Genomic DNA, 15,985 nt, shown 5'->3' with positions numbered 1-15,985 from the left:
CACCCCTGCTGGGTGAGGTTCACTTGGCACGCGAGGCCAGTGGACCCAGGATCCCAGGGTTAAAGACTGTTTTCTCTGCAGCCACAGGCACAGCCCTTCCCAGCTCTGGACCCGCCTCAGTCTCCCTGTTTGTATAAGGGCAGAACCCACAATCACAGAATTTTCAGTCCCAACCCCTCGCTACGTGGAGACTCACACCTTCTGCTCCCAGCCGACTCAGCCCCGCTCCCTCTTTCGGGAGGCACCATTTTAATTCACTTTTATTTTCAAAATAAATACTCTGTCCTTCACATTCGGACTGGGGGTGGAGCTGCACCGTTGGGCAGGGAGGCCTCCCCTGGAGGGCAGTCCTGAAGGGAACTTCTGCCTCCCCCAAACACTCCCCAGCAAATGCTCGAAATGCCTCTCTTCTCGCCCTTCCTCCTGGTAAGCAGCCACCATGTCTGAGCGTGAAGATTCCTCATTATGGGCTTCAAGGCTGGCAGCAGGGCTGAGCGCGTCTCCCTGGGCTCCAAGCTTGGTGCGTAGTGCCCTCGAGCTAATGCAGCCCCCCACCTGAGCCCGCCCCCTCCCAGACCCAGGTCGCTAGATGCAGGCGATCAGCAGGTCCATGGAGGTGGGCACCTCGATCTCTTCGAAGAGCACGTGGCCCCCTGCAGCCCCGGAGCCCCCTGCCTTGGCCGCAGCCTTCAGCAGGCCCTGGGCATGCCGCAAGAGCTGCTGGTTCCGCCGGCGGCCCAGTCTGCGCAGCGCCAGGATGGCCAGCACGTGGTCCCGCCTGTAAAGACACGGCCCGGTCCCTGCCAGCCCACCTCCAGGGGAAATCCCGACTCTGAGGGAGGGCAAGCCCTGGGTTCAAGTGCAGGGCCACCCAGCATTCCTGGGGCCCGGCCTGAGAAAGGTCAAGAATGATCCAGGCTGGGGGAGGGGGCAGTGCTCCTGCACAGGGGGGCTGGGGCTCCAAGGGTCCTGAGCTGGGTGGGGAGAGGAGGGGGTGTGTCCAACAGGGACAACAGTCCAAGCCGGAGGTCAGGAAACAGTGGAGAAGTGAGGCAGAGCGTGGGATGGCCTCCAGGAGAGGGGGTCCTGGCCAGGAGGTGTCCCGGGCCTCTTCCTGGGAGCACTGTGCAGGGAGCCACACACACACAGGCAGCAGGGAAAGAGGCAGCGTGCAGCGGGTGGGCAGCCCTGGCTCAGCAGCATCCGGAGTCCCCCCTCCTCCCCCCTCCAGAAGGTGGGGGCAGGGGTGGAGCCTGCCGAGTGTAGGGGAACCCCAGGGACCAGGGGGAACCCCCCCTGTGCTGTGAGGGGATAGTCATTTCCAGCCAAAGACAGAGAGAGTCTGGGCTGGGGAAAGGGCTTTGCCCTGGGCTCTCTGTGGCCTCCCCATCCTGGACTCTCCAAGGTTATGGAGAGGTTGGGGTTGGAATTTCCACAGGATCGATGACTCACCATTCTCCCCAACACACCCCCCGGGGATCAAAGTCTCCTTCCTCCTGGCGGGGTGTCAGGAGTCTCCAGGCTCCCAATAGGGCTTTCTTGCAGAGGGGATCATGCCTCCCCTTCAAACTCACGGATGGGTACTTGTCTCTGGGGTCTGATGCCCAAGGAGGGGCCCCGACCACAATTCACTCCCCCAGGCTGTAGGGGCCTCCCCATCGGAGGGCACTGAAGGAGAGTGGCCCAGAATAGCTTCTGAAGGAGGGCCAACCCCCGCTCCTCCCCCCCAACCCCCTCATCCCCCTCACCCTGCCTGAAGGTCAGGGGCCACCGTCCCCAGGCACCGGCACATAGTGGCCCGAGGAAGCGCCCACCCGGCCTGCATGGCGGCTCCCCTCCCCACCGGAACAAGCTGTGCCTCCCTGGGGTTCCTCCCCTGCCCACCTAGAGACACAGGGACCCTCTGAGGGCACCAATCCCCGTGCCCCGGGGCCTGGTGGCCTTCTGTCCTTGGAGCCCCGTGAGGGAGCAGGTGGGTAATGGACCTGATGTCAGGGTAGCTCCCGATGAGCGTCTCCAGGTGCCTCAGGATGTCGTCTTTGTAAGTCTCGCCCAGTATGTCCGCCACACACGGGATAGCCTGGTCCAGCCACGTGGCCTCAGAGCCCTGCGGAGACACGGAGACAAGCGCTGGCCGGGCCACCTTCCCCAGGAGCCTCCTTGCCACCCATGCCCCGCAACCCCTCCACTAGTGCCCCGCGAGCCCACCGGCCCCTGCAGCCACCCCCGCGCCCCCGCTGTGACTGCCTCCTGCGCTTGTGGCGGAGGGGGCCTCGGGCCTCGGGCCTCGGTCCCCTTCCCTTCCCGTAATACAGGGCAGAGATGTCTTGCCGTCTCTGCTCAGATGGGTAAACCGAGGCCCCGGCCCGGAGGTACTGCCCGGAATCCTGCAGAGTGCGGGGCACCAACAGCCCAGACGAGGGGTGTGCGCGTACGAAGTGCCCCAGCTCCAAAGGCGGGGTCGGGGTGCTGGAAGATCCTCCCACAGGCCCCGCCCCTTCCCGACTCGCCCCACCAACCCACCAGCCGTATGCAAATGTATGGAGATGACCGCCACCTAGCCCCGCCCCAGCCGCGCCCGGGGAGAACCCCTTCTGCCGAAGCCCACCCCGCGGGGGCTCTTGCGGAGGCCACTACGATGAGAACGGGGGTGCCCGCGGAAGGTCCCCAGGCCAGAGGCCCCAGAGGAGGTGGGCCCCCGGGGCTGGCCGTGGATGCTCCTACCAAGCCCTGGAAGGTGTCGCCGATGGCCTGGGCGTCGACGCCCATCTTCTGGGAGCTCCTCAGGCGCTCCTCACCCCGGAACCGCTCGCGCGGCCTCAACACCTGCGCCAGGTACTCTCGGACCACATACCGGTGCAGCTCCTGCAGGGTCTCCTGGGCGGGCCCGGCAGCCGCGTCAGGGTCAGAGCCAAGGGCCCCGCCCAGCACGCGGCCCCGCCGGAGCCCTGCGCCCTTGAGATACCTGCGCCCGCAGTGGGGCCACGTGTTCCAGATGGCGGGCGAAGGCCACCACCTTGTCCATGAGGGGATGCAGCACGTCGTGTGTCAGCCACTCCTTGGTGCACAGGGCCCTGAAAAGCGGCTGGGAGCGGAGGGGGACAGGAGACTTCCAACCATATCCTCCTCCTCCCCAGAACCTCCCCTCGGAGTCCAGTGCCTGGCTTCTCACAGGGGCGTTTCGGGTCAAGGGACAGCCTGTCCCCAGGAAGAAACTCTGGAGGGGGTATCTGGCTCCCTTCCAAAGTCCCCCTGGTAACATCTCCTCTCTCGGCCAGGAATGTCACCAGGCCCTCGGCAGGAACGCCTTGTCTGGGCCCTGAGCTCCAGTGGACAGGGTTTGAGTGTGAACCTCTAGGCAGGCCTTGCTTAGGGGAGCCTGGGGAGGCCCGAGGGGCTGGGTGAGGGGTCTGGTTCCTTGAACCCACCTTCTCAGAGAGGTGGAGACTGAAGTCAGTAGGCGTCTCCTGACCTCATTGGTCAGTTCAGGTCCCTTGCCCACCCCCCAGCGTACCACCTCTGAAGCTGCTATGAACCCAGGGCACAGGGAGCACCTACTGGGTGTGGAAAGTGGGAGGGAAGCCCCACTCACTTGCACGTCACCCTGCAGGCCCTGGAGCAGCCGTTTCTGGAAGGTGCAGGTGGCAGCCACTAGAGGTTTCTCCAGCTCTTCAGAGGTTCCTGGGAACTTGGCCAGAAGACTGGTCCTGGGGTGGGGCCAGGACCGGGGAGGAAGTGGGCAAGGGGGACGGGCTGTGGAAGGAGTTCCAGCATACAGCCGTGGAGCCTAGGTGCCACACCAACTCCACGAACTTAGACTAGAATGTGAAGGGCAGCCTCTAGGGCTGCACAGGGTAGTAACCCTGAAGGCAAGATGATCCCTCTAAGACATTAAGTCCCCATGCAGCCCTCAGGAGTAGGTGCTCCAATCTCCATTTCACAGGTGACAGAAGGAAGCACGGAAAAGGGAAGTGACTTATCTCGAGGCACACAGCGAGCAGGTGGCAGAGGTAGGATGGGACCCCAGCAGGGGTGGCTCAAAGCCCACCCCCACAGCTGCTGGTGGTCCACAATGTGGGGGACACCGAAGCTGGTCCTGGTGTTAAAGGCATAGAAGGGGGAGGCAGCCGCTGCCAGCAGAAAGGGGGGCTCTGCCTTCTGGGGGCAGAGGGACCCAGGTGCCATCCCCAGGGTAGTGGGGAGGATGGAGTGCCAGGGAGGGCTTCCCGGAGAAGGGAGTGTCCCTGAAAAGGAAGATGGCTAACTTGGATGAAGGGAGGAAAGAAAGGAACCCATGGGGACATGGGACACACTGGGCAGGCACCAGGCCATGACTGGGCTAGCTGGAACTTCTCCCCCTCTGCTCTGCGTTGAAACTCCCTGAATCCCTTCCAGGGCCTCAGCTCTGAAGGGCGGAGGGAGGACCCCCCAGCGGGGGCGGGAGTGGAGACGGGGCCATCCATGGAGGCCTTCTGGGAAGTCCCCCAATGCCTCCGCGGGGTCCAGATTCCTCCCCGGCGCCCCCGGGCCACCGCGGGCTCTTACTGTGCCCGGTTCCCCGAGCTCGCGCGCCCCCTGCTGGCGGCGCCGGGCACCTCCTCTGCGGAGGAGCAGGAGACACCCACCGGAGCTCCTCGCAGGCGTTGATGTTGGCGCCCAGATGAGGTTCGCTCACCGCCTTCGACTCTAGAAAAGCCTTTGCAAACCTGGGGGCGAAGTACGGAGAGGCCGTAGGGACCCTTCCTCGCGCGTCAGCCCTCTGCTCGGGTCCCCACCCAGACCCCCAGGGCCTTATAACAAGGCCCCTCCCTCTCATCTGTCCTGAGATCTCAGACTGAGCAAACAGGTTGGGCTCTCCCTCCCAGCACCCAGGGATGAGGGCCGTCCACACCCCGGCCACTCCATCCACTCCATCCCCAGGCGGAGGAGGTGGCCGCACCTGGGCAGGAAGAGGCCAAGCGCACGTGCACAGATGCTCAGGGTGGTGGCCTCCAGTTCCGCAGAGATGGCACCGGCCGCCTTCACGTGCTCTGCCACAAGCTGCAAGAGATGCCACCCGCTGAACCCACGTCAGAGCCCAGATCCTGACGCCCCTGTCCCCCACCTGTGGCCCAGAGGTGTCCCCAGCTTGCCGTGCTGTGTCTCCCCATCTCGGCTACAGCTTCCAGAAGCTCCTCCCCGTCCCCACATCCACGGGCCACTTGCCAAGCTGGGCGCTGAGCCCTGGGGATCCCAGCCTTGGCATGTGACCCAGGGTCCCTGATTCCACCCCAGGTGGGGCCTCAGGCTCTCGGCTAATGGGGAAAGGAGGTTGGGACTGGGTCGTATAGTTCTGGGTGTCCCCACCTCAAAGGGGACCAAACAGCACCAGAGGCCCAAGTATGCTTCCCTCCCCGCCAGGCTCACCATGTGGACATCGATGGACAGCGGCGTGTGGTAGAGACCCTGTAGCACATCGGGGGCCTCCGTGTCTGCCCACCGACTCTGCTCTAGCTGCAGGATGCTATCGAAGCAGCTCGTGACCTTGGTCTGTGCGAAGCGGCGAGAGGGGCACAGTGAGACCCTCCCAAGAAGGAGGTCCCAGTTCCCTTACTTCCTGAGCTCTGTCATGCACCCTCGGAGGAAAGGACCACCCTGCTGGGGCATAGGCCTATGCCAAAGGCCACACGGTGAGAAGAAGGGACTCTGGCCTGATCCAGGGCCACACACCCTGGGTGACTCTGGGCACCGCACCTCCCCAGGGTGAGGCAGCCACATTCAGCCTGGACCATGCCCCTCAGGCCTGGCCCCTGGCCTCACCTCTAGGAAGCTGGTGTAGTCACTCTCCAGGCGGGCCCACAAGTCAGGAGCCAGGAGTGGGGGTAGTGGCTCCGTGGACAGGGTCAGGTCTGGGGCGCCCAGGAAGTCAGGACTGGAAGGCAGGGTAGGGGCTGAGGGCCTGGGCTGGGCTCCGATGCACGAGTGGCTGCCCTGAATTTCCCCCTGGCCAAGCCTAACACCATCACCAAGCACTAGGCAGCTCAGGGATCTGCCACTCCCTAGCCCCCACCAGGGAGATCCAGAGAGTGACGGGCACCTGCCTGAGGCCACACAGCAAATTAATGAACCCAGGAGTGTTTAATCACCCTCCTCCCACCTGCTCTCTGGCCTTCAGAGCTGAGAAGTGCTCAGAGGCGAAGGTAATCCACCCCATCATACTGTGCAGAGCTGGGGGTGGGAGCTGGCCACGGTATGAGTCCTGTACCTAGGGGCCCGTCCAAAGGGAAGAGTGGGGGTGAGATCCAGCTTCCGTGAGCCGCCCTGTGTCTGGCCTGGAGGGCTGCCCTTTTGTAAATGCGCAAAGGCACCCTGTGGACTAGCACATGCCCTCTATCTGGACTCCTCTCGGATGTTTTCCTGCTTTCAGGAACGGGTGCATAGGTGGCCCCTTAAGAAAATTCTGGTGGGAGAGTACCAGGGCCCAAGAAGAAAAGAATGTCAAAGTCCCCGGGATCTCTGCTGCCCAACCACCAGCCCTCCCCCAGGGAAGAGAGAAGAAAGGAGCCCCGAGCTGCTCAGGGTGAGCGGGCACCCACAGGCCTCCGGCTGGGCAGCGGCCAGGTGGGCAACGCCAGCCTCTGGGGCCTCCCGCGGCCGCTGGCTGGGGCCTCACCTGCGGCTGACATTGACCGCCCAGTGCAGCAGGACGTAGGGCTGCTCGCAGCCCCGGGCGTCCTGCGCGAGCTCCTGGAGGCGCTGGGCCACCGCGCCGTGGAAGGCGCGCAGGTAGGCCTCCCCGGCCGGGAAGCCGGCGGCCGAGTAAGCCGGCAGCACCTCCCGCCGCACCTTCTGCAGGTCGCTGCGAACCACGCCGCCCAGCTCGGCCAGCAGCTGGGCCAGGCCCGACGCCCTCTCGGCCTCGGCCGCCCCAGGAGCCGCCCCGGCGCCCGCCTGCTGCACGCGCTCCTGCGCGCTCTGCCTCACCGCGTCCTCCCAGTGCTGGCGCCAGCGGCGCGGGGTGAGCAGGAAGTCGCCGTCGGGGGGGGGCGCCGGGTGCGCCTCCTCCTCCGCGCGCACCGTGCGGGCCAGCTCGCCGATGGCGGCCGCGTCCACGCCGCCCGGGCCCAGCGTCTCGCGCACGATGGCGCCGATCTCGGCCGCCAGCCCGTCGTAGTGCAGACACACGTCCATGGCGCGCCGCGCGAAGCCCGTGGGGTCCTCCTGGAAGCTGTGCGAGGCTTTCTCGGCCACGAGCCGCCCCTCCAGCTGCCGCAGCTGCGCGAAGGCCGCCAACAGCTGGCGCTCGGTGATGAGGTCGGCCACGGATTTGCCTGGTGCTAGGACGCGCGAGGACACCGGCAGTGAGGGTGCTCCGCAGCCTCGGGGCCCAGCTCCCGTGTGTCCCGCCCTGGCAGCCCCCCAGGACCTCCCCTCCGGGCGCGTGGCTGCCAGGAGCCCTCTGGGACCTGAGAGGACCGGGGCCTTGCCCATCCCTCTACTTGGCCAGGAGCCAGGCCGAGGACCGCGGTGGGGACGTGAGGGTTCCCGAGGCCTGCAGGTCCGGGTCCAAATCCCATCTCCCCACTTCCTGGCTGTGAGACTTGAGGCAAGTCACGTAACCTCTCTGAGTCTCGCTTGGCTCCCTCTCACCTCTCTGAGCGGCCCGTGGAGGCTCCCCGGGTTGAAATGCGGGGAGAATGCAAAATGCAGGTGGGCAGGGCAGTGTTTGGGGGGGCTGGGGAGGACAGCCTGTCAGGAAGCCTGGGCCTGCCGCTCCTCCTCTGGCCTCAGTTTCCCCCCACGCTCAGGATTGTTTGTGAAGCTCTCACCTGCCTCAGGTTCCAGTTCCTCAAGTCCCACCCCAGCGGAGGACTGCCGGCGGCCACCATTCATGACCCTACAGGGCACCTGTGGGCCGTGGGTCACCCCTGGCACAGCCGTGGCCTGGGACTGGTTAGCCGTGGAGCCGTCCTCCTGGGCTCGCTGTCGGGACCGGGACAGGATGCGGGAGCTGCGCCGGAACAGGCCCAGGTCCTCCTCGGGGCCCTGGCCCGAGGCCCGCTGGCTTGACCGGGAGAAGGCCCGCCGAAATGTGCCCAGGCTGGGCCAAGTGTCCTCATGGCGGGTGCCGGGAGCTCCCTCACCACTTGCCTGCCAGGGGCCCCGCACTGGTGGGGTCTGCAACTTCTTCGCAGGCTCCTCGGGGCTGTGCAGCTCCGGCCCAGAGGTCACCGTCCGCGGCAACGACATCTTGGTAGCAGGAAAGCTGGAGATGAAAAGGAGGCTCAGGAGCTCTGGGGTGGGGGAGGGGGGGCGTCCGCCCTGGGGAATGGGCACGGAAACCCCGCGAGAAACCTGTGAGACCTCATGGAGCCCAGCAGCTGGGCTTGGTCTTCTCCCAGGAGATGACCCTGGGCCGGCACCAGGCAGCTCTCGTGGCCAGCGCTGTCTTTGTGCCAGGCTGCAGCTGGCTCTGAGATGCAGACAGCTACTTCCTTCTGGAAAACTTCCCCGACACCACCTTCTCCAGGGCAGAGCCCCCCGGCCCCGTGCCCACCCTCCCTGACTTGGCCAGGCCAGACCCTCCCGTCAGAGTGGGAGAGGAGAGTTGAACTTGCACTGTTGTCCTGCGGCCCGGCCCAAGCCACAGCCCACAGCCCCCCGGGGCTGGGCCCAGCAACCACATCCAGGATTTCCTGGACGTGAGGTCCTGAGGCCTAAAATGCCCATTCTCCCCACCCCCGAGCCTTCACTGCCCTCCCCCCGACCAAAGCCCTCAGCACACCCTTATTCAGCCCATGGGGCCTAACTGCTTCTGCTCGAAGGGGAGCTCAGGGACCCCTGTAAGAGTCTACCCTTTCTCTGGGTAACTCAGAATTGGAGGCAAGCGGGGTCAGGCCTGAGGTCTGTGCCCCCCCCCCGCTGTCCCCAAGGCTTATCTCCCTATCCAGCCTTGCAGCCCTGTAGGGGGAGCGGTAGGAGGGACCTGGAGGTCCCCAAGGCAGTACTGCCTCATTGCTTCTCCTTTCCACCCAGCCCTGCTGTACTGCCCCCGTGACGGGGTACCGAGGGGGTCTCTAGAGCATGGAGGTGCAAAACAGGGCTGCCCTTGCCCACCCTGGGCTCCAGGCCTGCCCCAGGGTACACTCACACTCCTTTGTGGCACAGCCTGACCTGTGTTTGATTTTCTGCCTTTAGGTAAGGCTGGTGTGGGAGAGAGGAGACTCCTCAGCGTTGGGGGACCTCCCACCCACCCCTTTGTGAGGGTGTGGCGGGGGGGGGGCTCTCTTAGACCAGCAAGGTCTTACTTTAGCCTTGAAGAAGTGTGCCAAAAGGAAGCCCGGACCTACTGAAGTCACAGACCAACCAGAGGCCAGAGCCCCCAGCCCATCCCCAGGTTCCCCCCACTCCCAGGACAAAGGTCAGGCTGCCACCTGACACTTGGGTGACATCAGGCAGGAACCCCTCTTCCCAGGCCCCCATTTGCCTTGGTGGGGATGACACTGGGATGGTAAAGGCCCAGACCCTCACCCACCCCCCGAATGCCCTCCAGGGGTCGGACACACAGGTCGTCAGCGAAGGCCTCCTTTCCTGTTCCCAGAGGCCACCTAACAGCTGGAGAGAGGCCTTGCTGAGGGAGAGGCAGGAGCAGGAGATTGATGGGTTCTTATCAGCCCTGCCCAGGTCACAGGTCATTGTCCTCTCCTGGGCACTGGGACTCAGGGACCCTGCCCCAACTCGGACTGACCCACACACGCAGGGAACATTGTCCCAAGAGCTTTCTTCCCTCCCCACCCCCAGCCCCCTTGTGCCCGGGGCCCCTCAGCCACCAGCAGGGTCCAGGCGGCCTGTGCTGTGCCCAGATGTGCCTTGAGCATCATCACTAGGGGCACGGAGGGAGGTCGAGTGGGCCCTGTCTTGGCTGGAGAGAGCTTACACTTGGTCAACACCTACTGTGTGCCCAGCCCAAGGCCTGGCACACATCAGGTTTCCCTAACAACAAAGCTGCAGGATGTCACCTCATCTCATAGATGAACAAACAGGCTCAGAAAAGAGGCGGGGTCTTGCCTCCAGCCACACAGCTCAGGGGCAGTAGCCTCGGGAGCGGAGCCTGGGTCCCCGCATCTCCCAGCCACAGTGAGGCAGGCTGCTGCCCAAGGAACCCTTTCTCCTGGCCGAGGCGCCCACAGTGGCAGTTGCTCCCGGATGCCAGGAGTGAGGCCGAGAGGCAGATTCGGGGGGAAGGAGGGGCGGCTGGCAGTTTGGGTCTTATGTGAGGCTGCACAAGCAGACGGGTCCCCCCAGCCTGCTCGACCACCCTCATCCAGAACCGGGCCTGTCCTGAAGGCCCCTCGAGGCCCCCAGCTGGTCTCTCCGCCCTCTTCGACCTTGCTCCCACACTTCCCCAAGTCTGGGGAAGTCAACCAGGTCACTCTCTTGCTTTAAGCCCTTCCATGGCTCCCCAGATCCTGGCACCCAGAGCCCCCCACCCCTGAACTTCCTCCAACCTCACCTCTGGGCCTCCTTGACCTGCACCCATCCAGCCTCCGGGGCACCTCTCCGGCCCTCGAATGTCCAGCTAACCAGCTCCCTCTCAGGCTGCTCCCTCTCCCAGCCTCCCCATCTTAGCTCTCCAAATCTGACCTGGATTTCGGGGCCCAGGGATATGGGTGCCCCCACCTCCAAGGTGTCCTTGGGCTGTGCTGCCCACTGTCTCTGTGGCAATGGGCTTTCCTTACTGGCCCGGGAGTCTCTGTCCATCGGCCCCGTGCCCATCAGCCCAGAGCCAGCCTGGTGCAGGAGGAGACCGTCAGTTCAGGGTCCCCGTTGTGATCCTGGCCGGGCCCCACACCGGTATCTGCTGGCCTCGATGCCCTGTGGACTCCACCTTGACCCTGCCCCATACCTGCCTCAGCAGCCTTTCTGGACCACAAGTCCACACCTCCAGCTCAGGGCCTGCTTTCACGCTGGGTGTCCTGTGACTGAGGGGCGGTGGCAAGGTGTGAGGCATCTGTCCCTGGGCCACGAGCCCCCCAGGTCCGGGAGTGGGCCTGACTCAGCCCCCAGCCAGGCCCGCCCAGCACCTGGCAGGTACCCAAGGAAAACAGATCAGCTATCTAACGTGCGGGGGAGCCTGAGGGGGGTTCCTCCTTTTGCCTAGACGGGCCTTGTGTGTTAACCTGAGTGTGTCCCCCTGTACATGTGTCTCAGAGGCCTGCGAGTGGCTCTGTCCGTGAGTCCGTGTGTCTGTCAGTGCCCATGTGTGGGTCTTTCCGTCCGCATAGCTGTGTTCTGCGTGTCTGTGTCTGCACCCGGTGATCTGAGCTGGTGCTCGGGCCTGGGCTCCGAGCTGAGATCCTTGGCCCAGAAGGCCACTGGCAGACCCCGAACCGTCCTCAGCCCCCTGAGTCCCCGCCCCCTGCGCACGGCATCCCCGCAGCCCCCCTGGGCCACCTGCACCGAACGTACCTGCTGGGTGAGGAGGGCCCAGGCCTCAGGCAGGTCGGAGCCGCCAGGAGAAGCCTGCTGAGCCAGGGCCCGGGAACTGGGCCTCGGGGTGAGGCCTCTGGAGCAGCCCGAGTGAGTGACCGACAGCTGGGACTTCCCAGCCTGGTCTGCGCACGCCCTGGGCCCCCCGGCCCCACCCCCCGCCCCATCCTCCCCCCCAAACCCATAGTTTCACTTTCAGAAGTGTCCCTCCCATCGCAGACACTATCACTCCAACCTTTGACTCCTAGCAGTCCACGCGCAGGCTGTCAGGAGCACGGCAGGGGAGCGGCAGCCCTTCAGGGCTCCAGGCAGTGTGAGGGGGACCCTTCTGGGGTCCCACTGAGGCCGGGGGCCAGAGGCGCCGGCCTGCCGTGGTGGGCGGCGTCCCAGCCCAGAAGAAGCCCTCCCTCTTCTGGGCCCGTGTGCCAAGCTCATTCGGAGAGCCCCTGCCTGGCACAGAGAGCCAAGAGCCCATGGGGCACGGGGTGGGGGGGGTGGGGGGAGATAGTTCCGGGAGGATGTCACAGTGACATCAAAGGGAATGTCATAAGCCACAGGCCATTCCCGAGAGCTTCAGCAGCTGGCGCGGGAGGGGGTTCAGGGGAAGAAGGGTTCCGCTCGGGAGTGAGCAGAGACGGCGTTCTGGGCGGCGGACGGCAAAGGTGTGGATGCGGCCTGGGCCTGCGGAATGGAGAGCACAGACCCTCCTCCCCCACGGCGGATCCAGCCGGGGAGGGTTTGTGGGGAGGGACACTGAGGCTTCCCAGAAAAGGCGGGCCCCACATCTTCACGGGGGGATTCCGGTGCTGGCATCCTTGGAAAAAACTTAGGGAAAATCCAAGGAGGACTGATCCAGGCCTGAGCAGGCTGGAGCCTCTGGGCCGGAGGGCAGAGCAGGGCAGGTGGAGACAGGCTCGTGTCCGAGGGCTGCCAGGACACAGCGCCACTGGCTGGGGGGGCTTAAGCAGCAGACATTTAGTTTTCCAAGTTCTGGAGGTGGAAATCCGAGACCCAGGTGTCAGCGAAGCTGGTTTCTCCTGAGGTCTCTCTCCTGGGCAGGTGGACGCCATGCTCGCCCCGCGTCCTCACACGGTCGTTCCTCCGTGCGTGTGTCTGTGTTTCTGTTCTTATGAGGACACCAGTCCTATAGGATCAGGACTCACCCTAATGGCCTCATTTTAACATAATCACCTTCTTCAAGGCACTATCTCCAAATATAGTCACCTTCTGAGGAATTGTTGGGAGTTAGGACTTCAACGTAGGAATTTTCGCAGGACAAACTCCAGCCCACAACGGATAGGAAGGCACCTGAGATGCTGCAGTACCCCGCTGCCATCTGTAGCCAGGTCAGATGGGACCCAGAGATCCCAGCACCTCCTCCAGGAAGCCCTCTGGCTTCCCACTTGAGTCACAAGCCCCCTGAGCCCTGGGTACCCCTCTGTGAAACAGGGTCACAAGTCTCAGCTCGAGCCCCGTGGGCTGGAGGGGCCTCCCCCGCCCCCAGCTCAGGCTGGTCTGCCCGCCGGCCTCCTGTGCCACGTGTCTCCAGCAGTCAGAAGCCGAGAGATGGGAGGGGAACGCACAGCTTCAGAGACAGAGGGACACCGCACAGTGACAGCCCGGGGCTCTTCCTTGGCAGTGCCAGGGCCTCTGTGGAGTGAATACCTCCACCCTCATTGCACTGGAACGCCGGCTCAGAGGCGCAGGAACCTGCCCGAGGCCACAGAGCTGGTGAGACAGAAGCCAGGACGCCAGCCCCGGGTCCTGCCTCTGAGGACTGGGGTCTTCCCATAGGACGAGGCCCTGGTGGACACCAGGAGCTCCTCAGACTGGCCTTCCTGGTCTCTACTTCACAGGGCACGTTAGGGTCACCTCCTCTCAAGAGAGGGGTCCCCGGAAAGCTGGCAGCACCCAGGGCCTGGGGAGTTGCGCCCGGGCCTCTCCCCAGCTCGCATCTCGGCCCCGCACCCGTCCCCAGCCCGGGCCGCTTCTCAGCAGGAGGCTGTGCTGCTGCTTCCGTCCCATCTCCGCGCCGTGGCTCCCCAGCTGCCTCAGTAAAATCCCTGTAGAAACGTCCCAGCCTCGTCTCCCAGGAACCCTCGTCTGGGGCGGGACGGCCGGGGCTGCTCTGGCCGGGGTCAGGAGAAGGCAGAGCAGGGGGAGAAGCTGGGAGGGGGAGGTGCAGCTGGGGGCGCCAAGTAGAGGACAAGTCCAGCTGCCCCACCTGGGGCTGCACAGCCTTCGGAGAGGCTGGTGACTGGCCTCAGGGCCCTCCTCCGCAAAATGCAGCGCCGGGGTGGGGCGCCGGGGTGGCTCAGTGGGTTAAGCCTCTGCCTTCGGCTCAGGTCATGATCCCAGGGTCCTGGGATCAAGCCCCCCATCGGGCTCTCTGCTCAGCAGGGAGCCTGCTTCCCCCTCTCTCTCTGCCTGCCTCTTTGCCTACTTGTGATCTCTGTCTGTCAAATACATAAATAAAGTCTTTTTTAAAAAAAATGCAGCTGTTGGGGACATGTGTCCACGGCAGCAGAGAACCTGCTCCCAGGTGGAGAGGTCAGGGAGAAGGACTCTCACCCCCAGATGCTCGCTTTTGCCCGTGGTTCTGGGGAAGCCAGGCTGTCACACCCCGAATGCAGATGCCAGAGGCGGCAAATGTCACCCACACCGCCGCCAGGACCAAACACACAGGGCAGAGAGCAGGAAGCCTGGGTTGGGTCCTCTTCTCCTCACCGGCTTTGGGTCGGGGCTTTGGGTCGGGGCAGGGGACGGCGCCTCTCTCTCCCGAGACCGATATTGCAAAGTTGAGGCGGCCCATCTCCGACCTGCACTAGGCAATGGCCCCAACCCACGCCGGAGTGGGCCCTCCGGATGATTCCCAAGGCCCTTTCCCCCCGACGCAGCCCGCCTTGGGGGCGGGGCCTCAGGGAACGTGGGCGGGGCTACCGGGTGGGCGGGGCATCCGCTTCTGGTACCGCCCCCTCCCGCTGCGGAACCAGCTCTTGTGAGTGAAGGTCCGTGGGCTGGGGACCGGTCTTTAAGGGACTGTGACCTGCAGGCTGGGGGCCTGCGCTCGGAGGGGCGGACATGCCGAGCCCTGCCCCCACTGGACTGCCTCAGTGGGCCTGACTCCCCCACCCTGGACTCACTGGGTACCGCAGGTTCCTGGGGCCTCCAATTATGGGTCACCTCCTCTCAAGGGCTGCCCTGGTAGATGGTGGGCTTCAGGGTGGTATCATGGGTACCACTCAGGCCTGGCTCTCAGGGAACCTGGATTCTGTCCCAGCTCAGCGGTTTGTCAGCTGTGGGACCTTGGGACAGTCGTATACAAATGAGTTTAACACTGTATCTGGGAGGGGCTCCGAAGAAATCTCAGTAAATGAGACCCCGGCCCACCCCACCTTCCACACCAGGAATACGCAAGTCACCCCTGTTTGCTCAAGTCCCTCACCCCACGACCCGTGTCGGCCAGCAAGCCCCGGCATGCGTCCTGTGAAATGTCTGCCCCCCTCCCATGTCCCTGCAGAACCATAGGAGGGCTGGAGGCGGAGGACAAGAAGGACTTGGAAGGACAGTCCGACACCTCTTCTAAGCTAGAGACCTAGGCGGGGGGACCACGGAGATATCTGGGACTGTGGACGTGGCTCATGGGACCATGGGGTTAAAATTAAAACAGGCTGCCGGGCAAACTTCCTCACCTCCACCTTCCGCCTCTCCTGCATTGGGGCTGGGTTATTTTTAGAAGGAGGGTGCGCTGGAGGAAGTGCCTTATTCATCCTTGAGGTGAGCAAGGCCTGCAGGAAAGACGAGAGGGGCTCGTGCCTCCCACCTGCCCCTCCGAGCTCACCAGGGCCCTGTCCCACCCGGCCTGAGCAGGAGGACTTCATTGAGCTTAACATTCATGCGGGGCTGCCCCCGCCGGGCTTTCTCTGCCCTGGATCAGGCTAGCCAAGGGCAGAGGACCAGAACGGGAGGCTGGGAGGGAGGCCAGCACACCTGGGCTCCAGCAGTGATTGGGTTTCTGTCCCCCACCCGTGCTAACCCCAACCAGCCAGAAGGGCTCCCCTTGCGCAGAGGGACACGGCCAAGAGACAATATCGCTGGACCCCTTGGAGGGACAGGACCCTCAAGTGGGCAGGAGGAGGTGCCTCCTTGGGACTGTGCCCAGTCCCAAGGACCCCGTCACAGCTGGGGCCGGGACGAGCCGTGGGTGCCTCTTCACATGTCAGTGCGTTCATCTGCGAAGTGGGACTTTTGCAAGGACTTGAGGAGACCCCCGCCGGGAATAGGACCCCCATCCCGTGGGCCATTCCTGTGCCCTAGGCTCCCAGTGAGCAGGGGTATGAGAGGAAGGAATCTTGCCCTCAGGGTCCAGCCAGAGCTGGAGGCCCCAAGGAGAGGGGGAGGGCCACCTGGAGGAAGCTGGTCCTGCCTTGGGTGGTCCTGGCTGAGGCTGAGCAGAGCAGAAGTCCCAAGGCTGGGGGGGCCGCAGGGGCAAGGTCCACGGGAGCAAACGGCCCCA

General features: G+C 64.5%; 1 protein-coding gene across 4 annotated transcripts; it reads right to left on the bottom strand.

Annotated features, from left to right (window-relative positions):
- Positions 1–206: 206 nt before the first annotated feature.
- On the bottom strand, positions 207–11,758 carry EXOC3L4 (exocyst complex component 3 like 4). 4 transcript variants are annotated; one of them, XM_080809396.1, is made up of 13 exons: positions 11,449–11,588; positions 10,886–10,961; positions 7,809–8,245; positions 6,653–7,316; positions 5,800–5,911; positions 5,407–5,529; positions 4,940–5,040; positions 4,626–4,706; positions 3,593–3,707; positions 2,966–3,085; positions 2,725–2,877; positions 1,986–2,107; positions 207–778 (listed from the first exon to the last, which is right to left on the bottom strand). In XM_080809396.1, the coding sequence occupies exons 3-13, from the start codon at positions 8,227–8,229 to the stop codon at positions 586–588; spliced, it is 2,205 nt and encodes a 734-aa protein (XP_080665522.1). In that variant the 5' UTR covers positions 8,230–8,245; positions 10,886–10,961; positions 11,449–11,588; the 3' UTR covers positions 207–585. The 4 variants fall into 4 exon arrangements, with proteins under 4 accessions (XP_080665522.1, XP_080665523.1, XP_080665525.1 ...); XM_080809397.1 differs by lacking the exons at positions 10,886–10,961; positions 11,449–11,588 and adding an exon at positions 11,705–11,758; XM_080809399.1 differs by lacking the exon at positions 10,886–10,961 and having other exon boundaries at positions 11,449–11,573.
- Positions 11,759–15,985: the final 4,227 nt, after the last annotated feature.

The sequence above is a fragment of the Martes martes genome (genome assembly GCF_963455335.1).
Source record: "Martes martes genome assembly, chromosome: 7".
NCBI lineage: Eukaryota > Metazoa > Chordata > Mammalia > Carnivora > Mustelidae > Martes > Martes martes.
The sequence above is the reverse complement of the archived record's forward strand: the minus strand, read 5'-3'. Positions and strand labels throughout refer to the sequence as shown.

Coding starts and splice junctions, on each gene's coding strand:
- EXOC3L4 (XM_080809397.1), bottom strand. CDS start 8,229: ATGTCGTTGCCGCGGACGGTGACCTCTGGGCCGGAGCTGCACAGCCCC. Junction 7,317..7,808: donor GGAACTGGAACCTGAGGCAG/GTGAGAGCTTCA, acceptor CGCGCGTCCTAG/CACCAGGCAAATCCGTGGCC. Junction 3,708..4,625: donor AACGCCTGCGAGGAGCTCCG/GTGGGTGTCTCC, acceptor GCCCCACCCCAG/GACCAGTCTTCTGGCCAAGT.